This window comes from Carcharodon carcharias, chromosome 25 (genome assembly GCF_017639515.1).
Source record: "Carcharodon carcharias isolate sCarCar2 chromosome 25, sCarCar2.pri, whole genome shotgun sequence".
Classification (NCBI taxonomy): domain Eukaryota; kingdom Metazoa; phylum Chordata; class Chondrichthyes; order Lamniformes; family Lamnidae; genus Carcharodon; species Carcharodon carcharias.
Window position 1 is genome coordinate 33244017 of NC_054491.1, and position 23220 is coordinate 33267236.

General features: G+C 44.0%; 1 protein-coding gene across 4 annotated transcripts in view; it reads left to right on the forward strand.

Annotated features, from left to right (window-relative positions):
• The first annotated feature begins 949 nt into the window (after positions 1-949).
• Positions 950-23220, forward strand: part of robo3 (roundabout, axon guidance receptor, homolog 3 (Drosophila)) — a 309406-nt gene continuing 287135 nt past the window's right edge. For all 4 annotated transcript variants that reach the window (XM_041174412.1, XM_041174414.1, XM_041174415.1 and 1 more), the window contains exon 1: positions 950-1294. In XM_041174412.1, coding sequence (XP_041030346.1) covers positions 1234-1294 — 61 coding nt within the window. In that variant the 5' untranslated portion in view covers positions 950-1233. The remainder of the gene's footprint in view (positions 1295-23220) is intronic.

The window sequence follows — 23220 nt, forward strand, 5'->3', positions numbered from 1 at the left end:
TGATACCTTAGTTCCTAACAGATTTGCAGTTAGAGAGCATATTCCAATCTCCGATTATATCTGATATTGGCCGAGAACGGTCACATATTTTTTTTAGCTCTTTCTCTGGCTGCGCTTTCCCTCCTCCTGCAGATGGTGCTGTCTGACGCTGAGGGGGTTATTCTCTGGTTACCGTCACGTTCAGGTATCTCATCAAGCGCAATCGGGCAGGTGTAACCGAGACAGTGAGTGGGAGTCGCTATTGGACTCTGAATTGTGGTGCTTCTCCAACTGCCCTGTCCATACAGACTGCCACCTACAGATAGATTCCGGCAGGGGCCGCCTGGATCATGCCCAGGAGCAGGAATACTGACTGCTTTACCTTGGTTTAAATCAGCTAACTCGACTTGTGAACCTAGAACCTGTGAACTCTCTGGGCTGAAGAGCTCAGTATCACATTGGGCACCTGGCGACCCAACTCGTGGCAGAATCCTGTTGTGTCTTCACTTGTACCCCAGTGACTTTACCCTGACATTTGTGGCATAACCGTCGATTTTACTGGGACCATCCTAAACATCCTCACACTGGCTGTAGTCAAGAGGGGAGCCGGGCGAAGCGTTCCCTGCCTCTTTATCCGCAGGGATCTTTCCCAGATTACTTGATCAACCTGATCCCAGAGGGGATGGGGACGGAGTGAGGGGTGGGGTTGCAAAGAAGGAGTGAGTCCCAAGAGTGAGGGACAGAATGTGCCGAGCTCTGGGCGGTGGAGGGAGGCGGGCTGGAGTGCGTGACGGAATCAGCTGGGAAGTTAGAACAAGTTAACAGGAGGCAACTCTGTGCTGCCGAGAGGTGGTGGGAGAGGGAGAGGGAGAGAGAGGGAGGGGGTGGGGGGCAACGAACGAACGAACGAATGAATGAATGAATGAATAAGTGAGTGAAGGAGTGAATGAGAGCGGCCTGGATACATTGAGAAGAGAGAGAGAGACAGGGAGATCGGAGACACAGCAATCGCTTCTTGCGTTCACGGGGATATGTGGGGATGACACTGGGGAAGGTTGCTGAACGCCTGTCGTCAGTCTCAGCCGGAGTTTGAGTGAATTTGACCGAGTAACCGGGAGTTCGGATCCTGGATGCGCCACTTCTTTTCTCGCTCCTCCTGTTGGGTTGGATCCAGAGAGGAGGATTCTTACCAGGAAATTGTTATACTTTTTTGTATTGTAACGATCTGGGACGGGCGTTTTGAGGAGATCCGCGATGCCGAGTGTGCCCGGGACACTGCACTTTCTCCTGCTGCTCATTATCGGCTGGACTGCGGGTAAGAGACAAGCAAATTTACAATAATGAGTTATTGTTTGTAAATGTTGGATTCAGACTAGAGGCAAAGCTGGGGCAAGCAGTGAAACTAATTCACCTTTGTGCCGATTTATCACTTTCAAATTCTCCTAAACCGGTTACTGACATATAAAACCGGGGCTGTAAAAATAAATCTAGAGGCCTTGCAAATATGAATTCCTACAGGACCGAACTGGACGAGCAATAATGGAATTCATTACAGGAAAGGAGCTTTGATTACTTTTCTATAGGTTCAGCGTTCACAGGGCGAGGTTGGGGGTAGAGAAAGGATGGAATATTTGATTCAATCAGAGGCAACATCAAAAAGTTGGTCAATGTGTAATACAGATGTGTGCGGTTTACTGGGGCTGCTTGAAAGGCAGCTGCCAGGGCTCTAGAATAAACTTTGCTTCTACAAAAACAGTGTGTGTGGAGAGGGTTTCTGGCAAATTTAACCACACAAATCTCTCCTCTCTCCCCCACACACATCTCTCTCTCACTCACACACGCATCTCTCTCTCACTTACACACACACATCTCTCTCTCACACACTCATCTCTCCTCACACACACATACTCCTCTCCTCTCTCCCCCATACACACATCTGTCCCCCCCACACACATCTCTTCCTCCCCACACAACTCTCCCCCCCGCACACACATCTCTTCCCCCCGACACATCTCTTCCACTCCACACATCTCCTCTCCCCCACACACACACATCTCCCCCCACATACACACATATCTTCTCCCCCCACACACACATCCCCCCCACACACACATCTCCCCCCACATACACACATATCTTCTCCCCCCACACACACATCTCTTCTCCCCCCACACACACGCATCTCTTCTTCCCCCCCACACACACATCTCTTCTCCCCCCCCACACACACATCTCTTCTCCCCCCCCCAACGCCCCCCCCCCCCCCACCACAGACACACACACATCTCTTCTCCCCGCTCCCCACACATACATCTCTCTCACACACACACACATAAACAAAGGGAATCGCACTTCATATTTTACGCTAAAGACAAGTTAAGCAAAAATCCGGGCAAAGAGTAAAGGAATATACCCTGCGTAAATCTGCCCAATAATTACCACCCCACCCCGGTACCCTTTAAAACTCGCTGCTACCCCGCCTGACCTGCTGAGGCTTATCGCTGCAAAGGGGGAGCTGAGACTGTACCAGGGATTGGAACGGAGTACACACACATTGCAAGAGGTAACACAGGGAAATCGACCCGTCACTCCGACATGAAGCATTTGGCCAAATGTATTAAAAAAATCGATAGCTTAAAATGCCTGATCTTAATTAGATGCCAAAAGTTTAATAAAATGTGTTGCCGAAGAACAGCTAGCAATCAGAGGAGGGATTTCAATATGTTGTGTTAACTCGCCGTAAAAAGAAGTGGTCCTATATTTTTTGGTGCGGCTGAGTTGCTGTCGGATCCCATCAGAGTGGGTGATGTTAGGCGGCTTTATGATATTTTACACAGAGCGAGCGGATGGGGCATCAATATTGAGAGTGAGGCGGGTCTGGGAGCACAAACACGTGGTGGAGCTGGGCAGACACGAAACCCAAACTGAGAAGTGTGTGTCACCGTGTGTGCTTTCAAATAATGCAATGTCCAGTCCACACAGGAGTCACAAAGGAGCTGTCATCTGGAGGAAATTTGAGACCCGAAGAAAGAGTGGAGTCTTGAGAAATGGCGAATTTATTTGTGATTTTGGTTAAAATTCTAAACTTGAGTGCTGCAATTACCTCTGGCTGACCAAGTGAATTGTGTTTTATTTAACTTTTTCACTCCCTTTGTGAGATGACTCGCCATGTAGCATTTTCTCTCCTCAGTTGTTTTTTCTATGTGTGTCAATACCGGCGGGGACGGGGGCGGGGGGGACGGGAATACAACCCGTGTCTATTCGGACAGTTCTGTAAGCATTTTTTTTTTAGATGATGCAGACCCCAGGGGTGACCCTGGATTTGATTCCCCCCCTCCCCATATTAGCTGACCACCCGTTCAGCCTGCTTTTGGAAGTGTCTGCTCAGTAATTTGGAGATATGCAAATTCTGGCCTTTTTTTCCTCTATAAAAGCGGTGCACTTGCAAAACAAGAGATCCAATCGCGTCTCCCCATCGGGAGTTCGAACTGGAGCGGCTACGATAGGAATTCAGATTGTGACAACTCGCATTTTCAGATCAAATCAACCTAGGACATAAATCCACAAATTCACCGCACGTTAGTTCAGGGTTAATCCTCCCAACTGCCTGCCCTGCCTCGACCTTTGAATAAAACGCTTAGGAGCGTTTTGTTTTGAAGTGCCCGTGTTGGTTAATTAGTGGGTGCAGATTATTTTTTGCCCCTTTGGCCTATTTCCTTGTTTACATGTTCTAGTGTTTTTTCCTTATTTGTCCAGGGGCTTAGTGAATAGAACGATAATAGCGCAGAACATTGCTTGCTGTGAATTCAGCAGGCAGCCATTAACACTTCAATTAAAATGTTCAACACAGGAACGGGCATTCTAATTATTTCACCAAAGACAGGATTACAAATTTAACCCTTGCAGAACTAGAGTTGATTGGGTACCACCCTCATTGTCAGTCAGTTTTCACATTCTTTAGAACAACCTCAGCATCATTATTAAACTCTGTTATAACACTGTCTTACACACCTCGCCTTCATTATCAGCCCCTTGGTAATAACACTCTATGTTACACCTCACTATCATCATCAGGCGCTCAGTTGTAATCTCCCTCTCTTACACACCTCCCACTCATTAACGGACCCTTGGTAATAATCCTCCCTCTGGCACACCCACTGTCATTATCAAGCTCTCTGTTACACACCAGACCCTCACTGCAAGGCTGTCTGTTCCACACATCCCACCCAGGTTCATTCTGCGACACCCAGGACCCTCCCCAAAGTCAAATCCTCCACAGAACATTTTGGAATTCGCCCATTGCCAGGAAGCAAGAGAGAGAGGACCTGAGAACCGGCTGCCAAAACACGCCAACAACTTTACAGTAACATTGGAGTTTGACTGTAAAACCTGACTGTTGTGTTAGTCGTTTCTCCCATTCTCGCCTGGGCTGAGCTCCCGATCTATTGCTGCTCTCACTTTCCCGCCTCCTTGGGGACTTCACGTTTCTGCTGAAATGACAATCTCTAAAAGTCAGCCCATTTTCATCAAAAAAAAAGAATTAATAAAGAAAGAAGGAAAGATTTGCATTTATATAGCGCCTTCCACGTCCTCAAGATGACCCAGAACCTTTTACAGCTAATGAAGTGCTTTCTGAAGCGTAGTCACTTTTAAGATGTAGGAAACAGGGCAGCCGATTTGTACACAGCAAGCTCCCACAAACAGCAAGGTGGTAATAACCAGATAATCTGTTTTTGTGATGTTGATTGAGGCATAAATATTAGCCAGGCTCCCAGGGGGAAAAAAAAATCTACATGAGGACAGTTATGTGTGTGGGATCCTTGTTAATGTCTTACTGAAATCACATTGTCTTGCCAGAGAATCTTGGTGGGTTTGGTGTAAAATACCTCCTAATGCAGTAGAATTGTAGGGATGCTGGTTACAGCATTCTGGTATTTACCCACTTTCCCTCTTAACCCCTTGGTTATGGTACTCTTTGACACAAGTTCTGCAATCGTTATAAGGTTTTTAGTCAGAACACATCTTAAGTTTAAGTTTTATACACACGCACACACACTTCCAGCCTCTTGCTCTCAGGCTTAATACTACTGGACACAGCTTCTATACTTTTGAGCTTGTTTTGTGTGCAACATCATGGGATGTTGATAATAGGGTTCACCTTCCTTTACTTGATTCCAACAGGCAACAATCTGGTGATAGTCGGTTGCAGGTTGGTTTTGGCAAGATCTCAGTCATTACCCATTCCCATCAGAGCTGCACTAAACTCCTCCAATTAATTGGAAATGAAATAATTGGGTCTGGTTGACAAGGTGCAGTGTTTTTTTTACAGATCTGTCCAGCAGCCCTCCCACCCATTTCTCCCCCTCCGAGACTGCTGATGGATGCCCATCTTTATTGCCCCATCTGGCCTTGTATGCCCTGCCTGACCATCTAGTTTGTCAATTGTACTTTGTTATGCTGTTTGCCAGTTAGCAAAATACGAGCGATCAATATCCAAAATGCCAAAAAAAAAATCACCAGTCAGTGCCTGGGGAATGATTGATGCTCTGTGGCAGCCATACAAAGGACAGAGTGACCCAGCAGAACTCCAGAATGTGTGAGGAAATATTTTAAGGCAAAGTGGTTGTCACAGAAAGTGATAGTGTCAATTATTGAAATGTTTGGATAGGAAAGCTGGAAGGGGAAGGTTGGTGGGGGTGGGGGGTGGTGGGGGGAGCATTTTAATTCCTTCCACAATTCAACTAGCTGATTCTTGGCATTTGCTCCTGGCAGCTGCTGTGTGCCTTGCCAGGGTCAGTACAGCCTGGATTTGCTTCTCTTAATCGGATGTCAGCTCAAAGCTGGAGACGGCCCCTTTCCTGATGTGAGCTTGAGCTGGCTCTCAATCTGCAGAGTGCTGAAAGAGTAGAGCGAGCACAGTTTTCAGTGCAGCCACCTAGTCGGCTGCTTCCGGAGCCTGGCATGGCTCCTACTTGTTGAGCAGATCTACTGGGAAAACACCTCAAAAGATCTCGAGTCAAATGTGGCAGCCGAGAGTCAAAGTGAACCTCTGACTCCATTGGATCACAATCAGGCCGGACTAACTCAACCTTCTGCTTGTGCCCTGGCATACAATGATAACAGCACAGAGAGAGACTGTTCAGCCCATCATGCCCATGCTGGCTCTTTGAAAGAGCTATCCAATTAGTCCCTTTCCCCATAGCAATGCAAATTTGTCCTTTGGTAGTATTTATGCAATATGCTTTTGAAAGCTACTGACCGAGTCTGGCTACCTATATGGAATGTCAAGCTGTTTTGTACATCCTGATAAAGTGACTACCAGGCTGGATGTGACGATTTCATCAATCCCCCCTCCCATGAGGTTAAATAACTGGATGAAAATAAAAGGCCTCCACATTAGTGACAGAGTTGGTCAGGATGCTGGACTCTGAGACCTGTATTCGAATGTAGACCTTTTGATTCAATGAAAGACTTCCCTTTTGTCAGCTGTCAGAATTCTAAGCAAATGACTATGGACAGTCACAACCCAGTCTCTGTCTACAATTTGCACAAGGTGACACCAAGTTGTCAATATAACTCAGGCCACTTGGATACCGAGTGTGGGGAATGAAAATATCACACAGGTATAGTAGCACCTCTCCCCTGGGGCTGGGGTTAAGGGAAAATGTAAGGCTTAGTATAGAGGGAACTTTACCATGCTTCTTGCTTGTACCAGATCTGACTGGAAGTGGCAGTAGGGAGAATGTCCAGGGACCTTTACTCTGTACCTAATCCATACTGGACTTAATGAAACCACTTGCCAATGAATGCCGCCTGAAATCCATCCAGCCGGTGGATGTTATGAACTGGTTATGCCATAACCTGAAAAATCTAATAAGGAGACATTTCTTTACTCAGGGAGTGGTGAGAATGTGGCACTCGTTATCACATGGAGAAGTTGAGGCGAGTAGCATAGATACAGTAAAGAGGAAGCTAGTTAAGTACATGAGGGAGAAAGGAATACAAGAATGTGCTGATAGGGTGAAATAAGGTGGGACGAAGCTTGTCTGCAAAAGGCCTTTTTCTGTGCTGTAAAATGCTACTTAATTCTGAGTGAATTTAATTTCAACAATATACTTCTAGGACACGTTATATGATTCCCAAAATCTTGCCTAATAATTAATAATTGAAATAAAAACAGAAAATGTTGGAAAACTCAGCAGGTCTGACAGCATCTGGGGAGAGAGGAATAGAGTTAATGTTTCGATTCCATTTGCCTCTTCTTCAAAACCTTGCTCAAATTAATAAATGAGTTGATCCAAAAACAATTGTGAGATATAGATGCCAGCGATTGAGTATACCAGCTGTAGTCAGCCTTTACATATTTATTTTGTACTGGAAGTTATGTTTACATGAAACTCTTGGCAGCATTCTTAACTTGTTTTACAGCTGTGATTACAACATAAGAACTAGGAGCAGGAGTAGGCAATTCAGCCCCTCGAGCCTGCCCCGCCATTCAATACAATCATGGCTGATCTCATTTCGGCCTCAACTCCAATTTCCCATCCTCTCCCCATAACCTTTCAACCTGTTACTAATTAAAAATCTGTCCATCTCCTCCTTAAAAATTTATTCATCGTCCCGGCATCCACTGCACTCTGAGGTAGTGAATTCCACAGATTCACGACCCTTTGAGAAAAATAATTCCTCCTCATCTCTGATTTAAATCTACCACCCCTTAGCCTAAAACTATGGCCTATCATTCTAGAATGCCCCACAAGGGGAAACATCTGTTGTCATTGTTAAGTGTTAACTGGGGATTGTTCCACCTTTACACAGTCTTGGCACAGGCTTAACACTTTGTGCCTCCTGAACTATTGAATGAATTACAGTTGAATGGTGGGACTTGCACAAACTCCGGCTGAGGTGTAAGTTCACTTGTGAAGAAAGGCCCAAAGATAGAGCATAAGTTCAAGGTTTTAAGGCTGAAGTTAGGAAGTATCAGAGGGTGGTCAACAACTGGAGCAGGTTACTAAAGAGGGTGGCTGAGACCAGGGCACTGGACCTATTTAAGAAGAATGTTCTAACAAGAGGATAGTAGGACTGAAGACTCTTCTTCATGCAAACGTACCTTGTAAACTTAACAGAATGAAACTCCCCTTATAGTGAAGCTACTGCACACTCACAGTGAATAATATATGTACATTCAATGTAATGGTGTACTTAATTTGAAAAGTTAAGAGACAATGACTTAGTTTAAAATTGCCAACAGATTTTACAAAAGGGGCAATAAACCTTGATGAAGCACTGGCTGGTGGCTTTGTTGATAAATGTAGTGACTGGTGTGGCACAGCAGCACTTGGAAGAGGTCCCCTTGCTCAATCCTTGGTCTGTACTTAGCTGATCTCACATTCAGAGCGACAGCGACTACAATGCCCCAGCACCTTTGGATGTGGGTCATTCAGAAACCCTGTTTCGAAACATTGGTATTAGAAGATGCGCAGAGTGACTGAGAACAGGATTGGGCTTAACTCTGCTGCCCCCAGGTTTGAAAAGTTCTTGGTAGACTATTCAACCATGGAAGCAACAAAGCCAATCACAATGCTGCTTACTGTGTAGGCTCTGACACAAATCGAGCAATTTTAACTGGACATATTTGTAAAGAAACTGATGGGATGGGGTGCTACACTCACTTTAAACACCTCCTGATTTTTAACTGTTCTTTGAAGAGGATGGAAAATAATATTGAGCGGCGTATGGAACCAGCAGTTCCCCCGAGCCCACTTAGAGGTTTCCCACTCAGAGAGTTCTGTTAAAATTAAACCCCAATGTTTCAGGCCTTGGTACTTGATAGATCTGTACCTCCTTTTAAAACGCAGGTTCTTCTATCTCTACAGATGAACCACTCCTCTCGGAGTCAATCCATAATTTTCAAACCCATTTAAAATGAAAGCTTCTTGGATGCTTTTTGCATAGGCAGAGCTGATCTTCCATCAGGCTGCTCTTCCACCAGTAGAATTCAGTGAGCTTTCTGCTCATTCACTGCAAGAAACTGTGGTGGAGGAGTCATACTTGTGACAATTGCCCAGGCTCTAAGTAAGATACAATAGAGAGGAAGCTTTCTCAGTGATGCATAAACTCCTTATAGATGCCTGGTTTATTTTTTGCTCTTTGTGTGAAAAATGTCAGAGATTCACACCCATTGCCTGTATTGTAAAGCTGTCCTCCACAGCCTCCAGTGAGGGATATTTGCAACTGAATTCCCATGCCTTGCTCTAAAGGGGTAGGTAAGGGGTGGGGGTGGGGGTGGTGAGGGGAGGAAGAATGCCCTTGGAAACCAAAGGAGTATTATTCAAGCTCCCTTCCATTAGAAAAGGAATTGGGATCAAGACTGATTAGCGTCTTAGGTGTTCTTTGATGCAAGAACTATAGCAACAGACGCAGGCAGGAGCAGAATGCGAAAGGTCCATGGGCAGAGTGAAAAAAACAGTGCCAAACAAATTGAAATTTACATGGGGCTGTGCCTGGGTCGAGTAATGAGTAAACTGGGCTTTTTGTTAGGGGCTGTTGTGTTTTATTGCTGTCCTTTTTAAAGAGAGTGCCCCATGATTCTCCTTTTGAATCTCTGCTCCATGTCACAACAGCAAGTGGGAGCTTCATTTGGACCTATCCTAAAAACCTGGGATAAAATAAAGTGCAATGTTTACTGTCTGAACTTTGGAAGTTGCTCAGTCTGACTAACTGCTCCCTGTCCGAATAAGTATTTGTGTTCAATACTTATGAACTGATAAACCCTTTTCAAAATGCAGCATAACTGTGAAATCTTCTTCACAGTCTCATTAGGATTTTCTTTGTCCCAGTGCACTTGGACATTTTAGGGCATATTTCCCACTTGTTCACTGTCTTTCTTGCTGGAACCTCCAATCTGGAAATAATTTAATTTCTTGGAAAACCAGAGGCCATCAACCCACTATTTTCCCAATATCTGCCCCATGTGGGAGGCTCCGTGCTGGGAGCACGTAATCGAAAAATATATCCTTTTGGTCACTGTATACTAATAGAGTGGGCATCATTTCATGAGACTATGAAGGCAGAAATGGGACTTGATTCTTCAACCTTTTCTCACCAATACTTCCACAGCAATGGCAAATTGGTTGAAATGGTCATACTAATAGGTTAAGTGGTGCATTTAGATTCAGATGTTCAGTTGGCAGTGGCAATGAATGGGAGCTAATTGGTAGTTACACATAGTTTTCACCCTCTAGGGTTATTATTGAGTTCAATGGCTCCTTACACCTACAGTGCATGACTACTCCCATTTACCTTTTTATTTTAGCATCACTGTTAGAGGGGGAATACTGTGAAGATGGTGGAAAAGGGATCTTGGATTGGCTTCCCTAAAGGGAAGTCCAGGTTGCCTGATGCTTTTCCAGTTCTTTGCTAAACTGAAAATCACTTGGTCTGACTTTTTCCATGTCCATGTGTGCTTTGTTCACATACTTAGGTAGGGTCACTTTGCCCAGTTTTGATACGACATCTTAATGCCACATATTTAGTTTAATGTTCTCCTCTTTTATTTGATGTCCCTGCTTCATTTGGAACTTACTGCTAGGCCTTTGTCAAAGGGTGGTGTGGGGATGGGGAGGTTTTAGATCCAGACAGAAAGTGGCTCAGGACAAAACCAGACCTCCCTTTGGGGAGGTTACTACTTCCATGGCAATCCACTGACACAGTACAGACCATAGAAATAGAACTTAAGAATTTGAATGAAATTACAGCCAAATCTCACTGTTGCAGATTTGTAGGAACTGTTTCTTTTTATTGAGAGTCAGGCTCCTCTGTTTACTGACAGTGCTTCTACTTGTATTTCATATAACACCTTTCCAACAGACTCTGAACCATGTGGACGAGTTAAAAGCAGTGGCCAACAGCTCAGGATGAAAAGATGGGTTTTTAGGTGGCTTTTGACGGCTGAGAAGGGAAATAGAAATGGTGCAAGTTGGGGACTAGGGGGCTGGAGCGGGGGTAGTTCTGAGGGTGTATGGCCAAACTTTCACCAAATTGTGCAATAGAAACTCATGGACACTGGGGCACTTACTGAGTTTCTGGCTGTGTCAGTGAATTGACTAGATGGTTAAAAGCAGTGATTTACCTATTATTACAATGGTCCATTTATTGACTGTGTTGAAATTAGCCTAAGCATGCTGCTTGTTAAATTTCAGCTTTGTGAAATTAGTTTATGATTAGCAAACTGATTGTTGAGAAAGGAAGTTCAGGGGATTCTTGTTTGTTATTTGTTGCCGTTATTTGACGGTATCCCAGACCCTGCACCGTGAGAGGCTTCTTCAAGAGAATGATGAATGACAATGGCCACCACCGGCAGCCTTTACCGTTTCCTCTCCCACTGATGTAGAGATGATGTTTCCAATTTCCAAAACTAGGGACCATACATAAAAGGCAGTCACCAATAAATCCATCAAGAAACTTCTTTCACCAGAGGACTGTTAGGATATGGAGTGGTTGAGGTAAATAGAATAGCTATAGGGAGGGGGAAATTATATAAGCATATGAGGGGAAAAAGGAATAGAAGGATAAGCTGATAGGGTTAGATGAAGGCAGGTGTAGGAGAAGGCTCATGTGGAGCATAAACAACTGTCTAGACCAATTGGGCCCAATGGCTTTTACTGCTGTGAATTCTATGTAATCCTGTGTCTCCTGACAGTGCTGATTCATGTTAGGTTATGGTTCCATTACCAGGGGAGCTGGTAATGTTCAAATACCTGTCAAAATGACCATTCCCAACAGGCTGTCCTAGACAATGAGTATTAGAGGATTGCTCAACTACATAGGCCATGATAGCCCAACCTGAAGTTGTTGTCATTCTCATGTGTGAACTATCTAACAAGGGCGTCATTTATTGTGTAAACCCTAGCTGAGGCTTTCCTTCTTCTCTGGCTCAGGGATACTCAAAGGCATTTGTAGCACAATAGCTATTAGCCCATTGAGATTACCCCAGTTGAGATTGGGCATACCACATTGAGCATTTCACCTTTCTCAATTAAATAGCTCAGTATTACACTGGATGGTGCCTTCACTATAAGTGAAGGAAGAGTGAACTTGCGTTTATATAGCACCGTATATCATCCCCAGGAATCTCAAAGTGCTTCACAGCCAATTAATTACTTTTCACATGAAGTCATTCTTGTTATTGTAGAAATAATGCAACCAATTGCAACACCCTGAATTACACAGAACTGTGTGCAATTTTGGTGTCTTTACCTGAGGAAGCATATACTCTCCATTGAGGGAGTGCAACAAAGGTTCAACAGACTGATCACTAGGATGGCAGGATTATCCTATGAGAAGAGATTGAGGACAGCGGGTCTATATTCTCTAGAGTTTATAAGAATGAGATGTGATCTCATTGAAGCATACCATATTCTTACAGGGCTCAACTGGGTAGATGCAGGAAGGATGTTTTCCCTGGTGAGGGGTGGGGGGAAGATTAGAACCAGGGGACACTGTCGCAAAGTAAGTGGTAGACCATTTAGGAATGAGATAGGAGGAATTTCTTCACTCAGCATGAATCATTGGCGTCCTCTACCACAGAGGGCTGTGGAGGCTCAGTTATTGAGTATATTCATGAAAGAGATCGATAGGTTTCAAGATATTAAAGATATCAAGGGACATGGTGATAGTGCAGGAAAATGGTGTTAAGGGAGAAGGTCAACCATGATCTAGCTGAATGGCTGAGCAGGCTCGAGGGGCTGAATGGCCTACTCCTGCTTCTAGCCCACAATAATGAATGAGTAGAATGAACAGTTAATATCTTTGGGTGGTGTATGAGGGATGTATATCGGCCAGGACACCAGGAGAAATCCCTTCAAATAGTGCCATAAGATAGAAAAGGCAGATAGGTCTCGACTTAATGCTTCATGTGAACCAGGGCACCTCCAGCAATTTAGTACTCTCTCAGTAGATACTAGATTGTCCGCCTAAATCATAGGTTTAAGTCCTAGAGTGGGTCTTGAACCCACAATTTTCTGACTCTGAGAATAAACTGTTATCACACAACCAAGCTAACACATAGCCATTGGTGAAACTCTGACCACCTGCCATCTCATTTCAACAATAGTGAGAAGCTGATACAAGTGTTAAGGAAGAACTCCCCCATTCCCTCAACTCATATTCACTTGTACCATGCCCACCTCCCTCACCCAATTCCCCTTGTCTTCAACAAAAGCAAAAATACCTAGAAAAACTTAGAAGGCCTGACAGCATCTGTGGAGAGGGATACAGTTAATGTTACGAGTCCAAATGACTCTTCATCAGAACTGTCGTCAGAGTTCTGATGAAGAGTCATTCAGACTCGAAACGTTAACTGTACCCCTCTCCATAGATGCTGTCAGACCTGCTGAGTTTTTCCAGATATTTTTGTTTTTGTTCTAGATTTCCAGCATCCGCAATATTTTGCTTTTACCCCCTTATCTTCAACTGGCTACCTTGCTTTGCCTTTGAACTTTGAGAGGGCACAACCAGGATTTGCACTGGGGGTGAAGAGGGGGAGCAGGAAGGGAGTCAATGGGAAAGCGCTTTTCAGTGCACTTTCCATAAACATTCCCAGTTTTCCCTGCTGGATTCCCATTCCTTTCATTACTGGCATAATGTAATTTTCTTGTCAATTTTCACCTATTGTCTCTTTTCAAACAACCTCTTCCACATTGACTTTATCATCATTGTCCTGTCAGAACCATCAGGTACAGCTGCTCTCAGCAGCACCTTATAAAGGGTCAGTTCAATCTGAGTCTCCATAAAACCAGGGCAAGGAGTGACGGGACTCATTTCACACAAATATTGTTTTGAAAAGTTTAATCTTCTACCTTCCCTCGGAGAAATGCATCAGTGTGCATGAGTGAAAACCTGGTTTTGTCCCTACATTATCTCATAAGGTGATTTCCATCTGTAAATTTCCTCACTCTCCTTTCCCCAATGTTGATCCATATCTTTGTCCCAGTGGTGAAGTTGGCTTGCTTGTCGACAGTCAGTCTCAATGCAGCCCTGTGTTACAACCCTACCACAAACGAACCAAGAAAACTTAAAAGCCACAGCAACGCAGCTTTAATTTAATTGTTTGCTATCTCCAGCTTTCTGTTCTCCTGTCCTGAACAACTTGCATTTATATAATGCTTTTCACGAACTCAGAACACCCCGAAGCAGTTTCCAGCCATGAAATACATTTTAAGTGTAGTCACTGCTGTATTGGGGGAAGTGTAAATGTAGTTCCCACAAACAGCAATTTGATACGTACCAGATGTCTTTGTGATTAGGGTTAAGGATTAAACATTGGCCAGGATACCAGCAAAAACCCCTCTGTTCTCCTTTGACTTGTCATGGGATCTTCTGTATCCACCTAAGAGGGCAGATCCTCAGTTTAACATCTCATCTCTATACAGTGCTGCACCCCCTCAGTACTGCACTGAAGCGCCAACTTAAATTTTGTGCTCAAATCTCTGCAATGGGGCTTTGACCCCAGAGCCTGCCGAGTGAGAGGTGAGAATGATACCCACGGACATCTCGGAGTTATGGTGCCTCGTCAAAGTTTTTTGTTATTTGACTAGACAATGAGCATTACCAGGGGATTGACATTCCTAATATCCCGAATATTCACTTTCCAGAAAAAGGCTGTTGGACAGTATTCCGGTGTGGAAACAGTGGCTGTGTGTTTTTTCTCCTTCACAACTTGGGTTGCGAAGTTGATTGGAGCACCTCTGTCTCCGCCCCTCTTGAGATCAACCTACTGGCAAATAGAGCCCTACCTGGTCTGTCGGATTTTGTGCTACCCATGAGAAGCATCTTCACTCATTGTTTAATCAGACGACCGGGTCCTCAGCTTCCCTTACAGTGTTTGCATGAAAGCAGCAGAGAAATGAGACTGGACTGAGAGCTCAGTACTGCAGTATTGACCAATTATTGAACGGTCTGCAGTTACTGTGCCATTAGAATCACTGCTGTGGCTACCAGGGTGAGAACAGCAAACACTATAACACATAGTGAAGCTATTTTGAAAGAGCTTTTAATATTTTCTCTACATACCCACACCCCATCAATATCATGCTCCAATTAATGCAGAAGATTCCTCAGATAAGTAGCACAGATGCACTTGAGCAGTTTTATCCGTCTCTTTACATTGCAAATTGTAGCTTGTGCCAGCATAAGAGAGAACTGAATCTTGAAGCAGGAACTAGCAAACACAGTGCTAGGCTGCCAGTGCAATTATCGGGTGCCATTTTTCACGAGCTTCCTGGTGTGGAGAACGTCAGCATTGTCAAGCAACGTTTTACTTAATTCAGGACAATCGATAGCACAATGTGCACATTTAGTCATTAATTCAAAGTGCGCAGTGTGACAACATGTGCCTTCACCCCTGAGGCCTGGGTTCAACTTAAACCAGACAGATGGGGTGAAAGCTGTTACTTTTTGCATTTAAATACTTTATTTATGCAGCCTCAGTCTAGTTTGCGTTGATAAAAATCTACGATATAAGTGCATTCCCTTCCCCCACCCCACTTCTCCTATTGACTATTCACAATAGAAGAGAGAAACAACAGAACTTAGGTTGCCAACCCTCCAGGATTGGCCTGGAGTCTCCATGAATTGAAGATCAATCTCCAGGACATTGTTGTGTGCAACCCTGGTGACAAATCTTTGAGACATTAAAAAAAAGATTGTTTTTTTTGTAAAATTTTCTTTGATCATTTCTCTTTACCAGATATAAAAATATTGAAAATGGGGAGAAAAAAAGACTGTTTGGCTGACAGTCAAGCATCATCCACTTGCATAATGAGTCTTTTTGCTTTCCAATTGGCGTAGGAAGGCCATACGTCACAAGGATAGATGTGATGGCCGACTAATGGCTGGAGCTCGGGGCAGGTCATGTGGGGAAACCTTCAGGAATACATTTAATCACAGTTGGCAACCCTAAGAATAATTCAGATTTCAACAAAGAGGTTTCGGCACTAAAATGTTAGCTGTGGATTATTGGTCGTGCCCTCACTGCTGAGCTGACAGACTGCAGGTTCAAGCCCTGATGCATATACTTGTGTATATTTTCTTGCTTCAGTGCAGTACTAGAGTGTTGAACTGTCGGAGGTGCTATCTTTCAGGTAAATAAAGGCCACTCTGCCCTTTCAACTGAAAGGGGAAGATCCAATGGCAATATTTGTGAGGAAGAGTAGGAGGCTCCCTCCTGGGAGCCCTCTGGCCAGTATTTACTCACAACCAACCCTTCCCCAAAAAAACGCAAAAGCAAAATGTTGCGGATGCTGGAAAATCGGAAATAAAGCAGAAAATTCTGGAAATATTCAGTTTGTCTGGCAGCATAAGAGATATAATTATCACATTGCTGTTTGTGAGATCTTGCTGTGTGCAAATTGACAGCAACATTTCCATACCTGACAATGACTGCACTTAAATGGCTGTAAAAAATGTTGGAACAGAAACACTCTGAAGTTGTGATTTACAGTGCAGAACGTTAGAGGACGAGGCCTTTAAAAGGTGGACCCTCAAATATTTATTTATGCGTTGCACCAGTACAGGAGTCATTTTTTGATCATCTGCTGCCATCAGGAAGCCCCGCTGCTGGGAATGAGTATCAGAAATTTGAGCATGCAATTTTCAAACCAATTGCTTGGAGAGTTATTCACAGCCAGTCCCTCCGCTTACAGAATGTGCAGCCAGTGCCTGGTGCACCCTGCCACCAGCACAAAGACAGAACGCTAGCTCTGCTGTGCAATGTTCTTGTCAATAGATGGCTCCACCACTGACAGCAGCCATTCTTCATTCTTCTTCAATGGACCATTTGGGAATGAGGGCCATAATCCTGATCTTCACTCACACTCACTCACTCACACGCACACACACACACACGCGCACACACACACACACACACACACACACACACACTCTCACACGTTAATAATCAGGAACACAGAGTCTTGGTTGAGTGTCTCACTACCCCATCTCTACTTTCAATAAACTCAGTTAATAAAGGATAAATCAGAGATGAGGCTTGGTAATGTGCTGGTCAGTATGGCTGTATACTACAAGTTGAGGACATGGGGTGGGTTCAGGCTACACTATCCACAATTTCCTGACTTCAGTTGTCTAGGCCAGAACTTCTGGGCTTCCTTCCTCTCTCTCCTCTCTTAAGACACCCCTTAAAACTAAGCACAACTTTTTAAACATGTTTTTGGTCACCTGTCCTTCAGTCTCCTTATTTGGCTCGGTATCGGTTATTTTAACTTGATTACTCTCCTGTGAATGCCTCAAGGCGTTTAACAGCACCAGAGGCGCTATATAAATGCACATTGCTGTATTTATTTGGGAAACAGCGGGCACTGTACTCCTGAGTTTCTGAAGAATGCTCATGATGCCAAGGATCCCCACTGGCAGTGCAAGTTTGTGACATTACTTTGAAGGTGAGCAGGCTGCTCGCTCCTCATAGCAGCTTACAGATAAAATATCCAAAGACACCTGGGAGAATGCGCTCAAGGCATGTGATAACCCTGTTGACATGAGGCTGCTGATGCTGCATGGCTACCTTTCCCCATGTGATAGCGTCTCTCATTTTATAAGTAAGTGCCGATATGAGTTGAGAAAGATAACATTAACAACCTGTAGAACCCGCACCTCAAATCCTGGTGACCATCCAACTCTGACCAGACCATTCTATGCTGGGGTCAGTGAGAAGCCAGTAGTTTGCTGGCCGATGGATTTAACAGGAGGATGGAGACATTTTTAATAAGCTAGCCATTCAATGTACGAAGGGCAAACTGCAAACATACTGCCAGCATGGAGCACCACAGGTACTACCACCACAGTCAAATTATTGAGTAATGTGCAGGATCCTTTCCGGCAGGGAGACTGACAACTCTGAAGATGATGAGCAGCGATGGCCTCAATAATTGGGAGTGACTTATATCTGGATCAGGAATGCCTGTAATTGGGAATGCTGAGACATGTGTGCCTTCCAGACTGGATTGCCTTGGGATGTGGCACTCATCGATCTGGATCAATAGAAGCTAAAACATGGGGGTGTTCGCTCTGTCCTGTTTGTGATTTGCCTTGAAAGCAAAAGCCCCGAATTGTTCCAGTTGTGAGGGGAAATTGCCAAGCAGCCGCACTACAAGCCGAGGAGCCCATAAATATTCTGGAGCTGTGTTCTTCGAGTATAGCTGTGGTTAACTTGGGGTGGGGAGGAACACTGTTTAATGCATATGTATTGTACTACACACAGCCAGTGTTCCTTGGGGAGTGTTTGTAGTGTTGAGGTCAGCTGCAAGCCTCTGATTTCCATTGAGATAATGAAGAGACAACGATACTCAAAATTTAATTTAGAGACAGAAAATCTGCTGAATCTGAAATATTTGTGTGGTTCATTTATGTTCTTAGGATTTAACCCCTTCACATTTTTACAGTTCTGAGTCTGATAAACAACAACTCGCATTTATATAGCACCTTTAACACTGCTATAAGTCCCAAGGTGCTTCACCGCAGCATCAGAGGACAAAATCAGAGATGGTACTGAGATTATATGTAAGATATTGGGAGAGATGATTGAAGGCCTGGTCAAAGGGGTAGGTTTTGAAGAGCCCCTTAAAAGGAGGAAAGCGAGAGGTTTAGTGGGAGAATTCAGACTTAGATCCTGTCAGATGAAGACACGGCTGCCAATGGTGTAGCAAAGGGAATCAAGGATGCTTAAGAGGCCAGAATTGCAAGTTCTTGGAGAGTATGTAGGACTGGAGGAGGGTACAGAGACAGGATGTGAACACCCCATTGTGAGAATTGTTAATCTGAAGCATTTCAGTGCCAGACTGGGTACGTGTTAGGGTACGGGTATCAGGGATTTGGATAAATTGAAGTTTACTAAGGATGGAAGGTGGGAATCCTACTTGAAGTGCATGGAAGAGTTGAATTTTGAGGTGATAAAAGCATGGATGAGGGTTTCAACAGCTGATGTGCAGAAGCCATTTCTAATGCCTTGGTGAGGTTGGAATACTTTTCTATGTTAAAGGGTAATGTATAAATGTGAGCTGTTACGACATTTCTACAGACATGCCTCTAAGTCGGGCTTCTCCCATTGTTGCCCAGAGTTAGCAGATCAGTGGCAGTTTCCTTACGGGGATTTTGGGATGCATTGCTGTCTGTTTTGTTAAACCTCCTTTCCTAGGAATTAAACAGCTTCTTCATGCCAGAAGTACAATTGATTCAGAATACTGTAATCATGAACAAAGCCAAGCAGGGCCCAGAGGGATGCTGTGCAGGCTGAGGTGCTTTTACTGATGAAACCTCCACGGATTAAAGAAATAAAGGGGTTATTAGGCAGCAGCCATGAATAGGTGTAACCAACTCATTAGTATGTGTTGGGCAATGCCACTTTTTCCTGTTATTTTGAACTGTTCCATTGCTTTGCCTTTGTTCATTCTTTGAGATTTCATGCTCATCAACATGATGAATATTATTGCTGTAGAATTTCTCACTTCAGGCATCCAGCACCAGTTTCTACTATTGCCAGGTTAGGAGGCAGAGGCTGGTTCAGTTGCGTAAAGACTAGTTGCTGTGTTTTCACCATGTCAAAGCGCCTTCCTCCCCCTACAGAGAGATCAGTAAGAATTTAATAGCTGACAATCTGTCCAGCTTGAGCCAACCCCATCCAGCAAAAAAAACTAAAGTAGCATTAGCATAGAATTCACAGCACAGAACAGACCACACGGCCCAACTGGCCTCAGCTGGTGAGTTTATACCACCTTACGTCATCCCACTCTATTGTCACATCCTATGACTTCTTTCTCCCTCATCATCTTATTGAGCTTCGCCTTGAAGGCATCTATGCTACATTCACCTCAACAGCTCCATGTGATGGTGAGTTCCAAATTCTCACCCCATAAAAGTGAATGGTGAGGTCCAATCCAAACACCCTCCTCATGGAGAGTGGCACCCAGGTAGTGGAAGACATCACCAATGATAGGGTGAAGGAGGAAGAACTACGAGTTAGTTTGCGGGGGATGGGGGGGGATGCGATTGGTGGTGGGAGGCGGGATGGTGCGCAGGGGGAGGATTTGTAAGGCTTTTGCAGGTTCGGTGGGAAGGGGACCAAGGCCATGGTGGGATGAGAGGATTTGAATTGAGGTATAGGGAGTTGTGAGCACAGTTGATTGGACATTATGCTCTCTTAACTCTGGTTCACTTGACTTAGTGCCATTGTGTAGGAATCAAACATCAGGAGAGATGTAAAATTCATCTTACGCTATGGCACTAATCTATCCCACTAAGTGCCTCAGCCCCAGTGACAGGAGAACTTCTACCAGCTTTAGTTATCACGTCAGCTAACCTGGGGTCTCTATGAAGCAGTCTCTTCTGTGGTCAGTGGGATGTTTGGACATTCAGTGCCAACCGCAAACCTTGTCCCACTGTCGACAGACCTGGTGACCACATGCAGCAGAGTCCATTTTTCACCAAGAGGGGAAAATGACTCTATGTTTTAAATTAGATGAAATTCAGAGAAACGCTCCCTTTTGGTAGCACAAAAGCAAAATGGATACATTTTGTTTATATTTAATTGCTTTTATTTTTCTAGTGCTCTTGACACAGCAGTAATTGGGAGGATGCAGATGAAATGTTTGTACTGTTGAGCTCCAGAGCTCTGAGTGAGCTCATACTCCTTGTTTAGTTCTGTCTGAGTGTGTGATTAAAGGCTGCTGGTGATCTTTGAAAGTTGGATTGCCGGCTGTTGCAGCTGCTGATTAATTATTCCCACTAATTTGTTTGTGTGTGAGCCAATCCCTAATGGCACTCTTGACAAGTAGTTTATTCTCTGTTATAGTTTTTGTGTTGATTCCTTCCTTCATTTCCAGGGGCCTCTGCAAAAGCATTGACCCAGAAAGCTGCCTCAAGTAGCCTGAGTGTCAGAATCCATGTCTACAGCTCTTAAAATAGCTTTTACACCAATGTCAGCCATGGCTCAGTGAGTAGCCCTCTTGCCTCTAAAGCAAAAGGTTGTGGGTACAATTCCCACTCCAGAGACTTGAGCACATGATCCAGACTGACACTCCAGTGCATTTACTGAGGGTGCAGTGTTGGAGGTACCATCTTTCAAATGGGGTATGAAACTAAAGTCCAGTAGATATAATTGATGTTGGATGTAAGTGATCCTATTACACTATTTGGAGCAGAAAGTTCTCCCTGGTGTCCATTGTTTTTTGCTGGTTGGTTGTGAATTGTATTTCAGAGCAATACAGAGATGACACTAGTTTCTATGTGTGTTACAGGTGTATTTATGAGTTTCAAAATATCTCTGCAATCACAAAATGTCTGCAACATGCTTCTCCCAGCTCTTGCAACTTTGAGCAGCTTTCTTTACTCATCTCTGAGTCAATGCCCAGGCTTAGCCAATCAAGCACAGTGAGGATAGGTCAGTTACCAGGCTCTCGTGATCAAACACAGAACAATTGAACACTATCCTGATCAATATTTATCTTTCAACCAACACCAATTAAAAACATATGGTTTTGCTATTATCACATTCCTCTTTGGGAGATCTTGCTCAGTGCAAATTGGCTTGCGTGTTCTACATTACAATATTGATTATAATTCAAAAGAGCTACACTGGCTGGAAAGCACTTTAGCACCTCAAGTGTCATGAGAGACACTTCATAAATGCAAAACGTTCTTCTATGTCTCCCTGACATAACATGAGAAGTCTATGTGAGAGTGAGTGGGCACCTCCATCCATGAATTCCCATCCCACCATGTGGGAAAATGCCTAGTTAAGGGATGACCGAAATTAGCAACTCGGAGGTCACCAAGGAAGCAACACACAATGTGCTTGGGGCTTCAGTGTGTGTTGTGCTATAATACTCTACGCCTTTTTAAATTGAGAAGCCTAGATGAAAGAACAAGACCCCAAAGTACAGCACACCACAAAGACTTAAAGAAGGCTCAAGTAGGTACTTGTCATGTAACTCACGTTTGTAAGATGTAAGTGGAGAGGAAGACCTGGGGAGTTGCACATGTTAGAGGTCCTGGGAAAGAATGCGCTGGAACTGATTCAATCGTAAGTCTTGATTTCAGTGCAGTAAAGTTACCAGAAAGAGGCAGAGCACGGAAGGTAGATTATTTAGAGATTAGCAAGAAGAAGAGAGGAAACATCAGAGAAGCAATAACTGTCCCTCCAGAGGAATAGGCACAACATCCGTTCATCTAAACAAAACAGAAACACAACGTAACCTTCCCTTAATGACTAGACTTGGAATTGTAACATTTATTTTAGCCTTGTAAGATGCAGGAACCAGAAGCAGACACTGCTGCAGCTTAAATAAAGTATTGAGCTGTGTATCGTGCTGTGCAATGCTGGCCCAAGCACCTCATGTAGTGGCACCTCTGTCGCCTTCAGTGAGCAGTGCATGGCTCACTGCCTCTCTCCCTATTAGAACTGTCATAACCTAGAAATTCAGATAAATTTTCACATTTGCGCTTTGCTGCCAATTAGTAACTTCTCCTGTTCTGCTCTGGTGATAGAGCAGGGGAAAAGGTGCAACACTAATCTCTCCCACACCGGAATCCAAACAAACCCCACTGCACTAGAATCTGATGATGAGGGAGTTTTTAACTGCATTTTAATCATACATTTTGTGACATTGGTTGAAATATCGGAATATAAATTTTAACAAAGGGAACATAGATGATTGATGGCCTCTTTCTTTCATCAAATCCCCTTTGAAATGCTCGTCCTCTGCTCTAACATGTTTTAGGAAGGTTGCTGTTTTAAACAGAGAGAGATTAGAATTTGATAGATAATATTATGTACAAAGCATGTCCTTGGAGGCCTCACAGAGAGGGTTTTGCAGTGAGGGGTATGTTATAGCATGTCCTTTTTACAGAGGAAGCCATAAGTATTGTGTGCCACATCGGTGGAACAAACATGAATATCATTAATAGAGTGTGCTATGTGGCTCTCTCTGACTGAAAGCAAATACAAATTATGTGTTTTATTATAATGCAGCTGTTAATGCATGCCAGGCTGATCAAATCCATGAGGGAAACTTGATCACGCTATCCACAACAATTTTGCAATTTGTATTTATTTCGAGATGCGGGCCCTGAATTCAGGAATAATAAGTCCACCAAGACTTCAGAGATCTTTTTAAAAAATTAATTAAACATTTATTAACAAAAGAAAAGATCCAGCACATACATGGGACTACA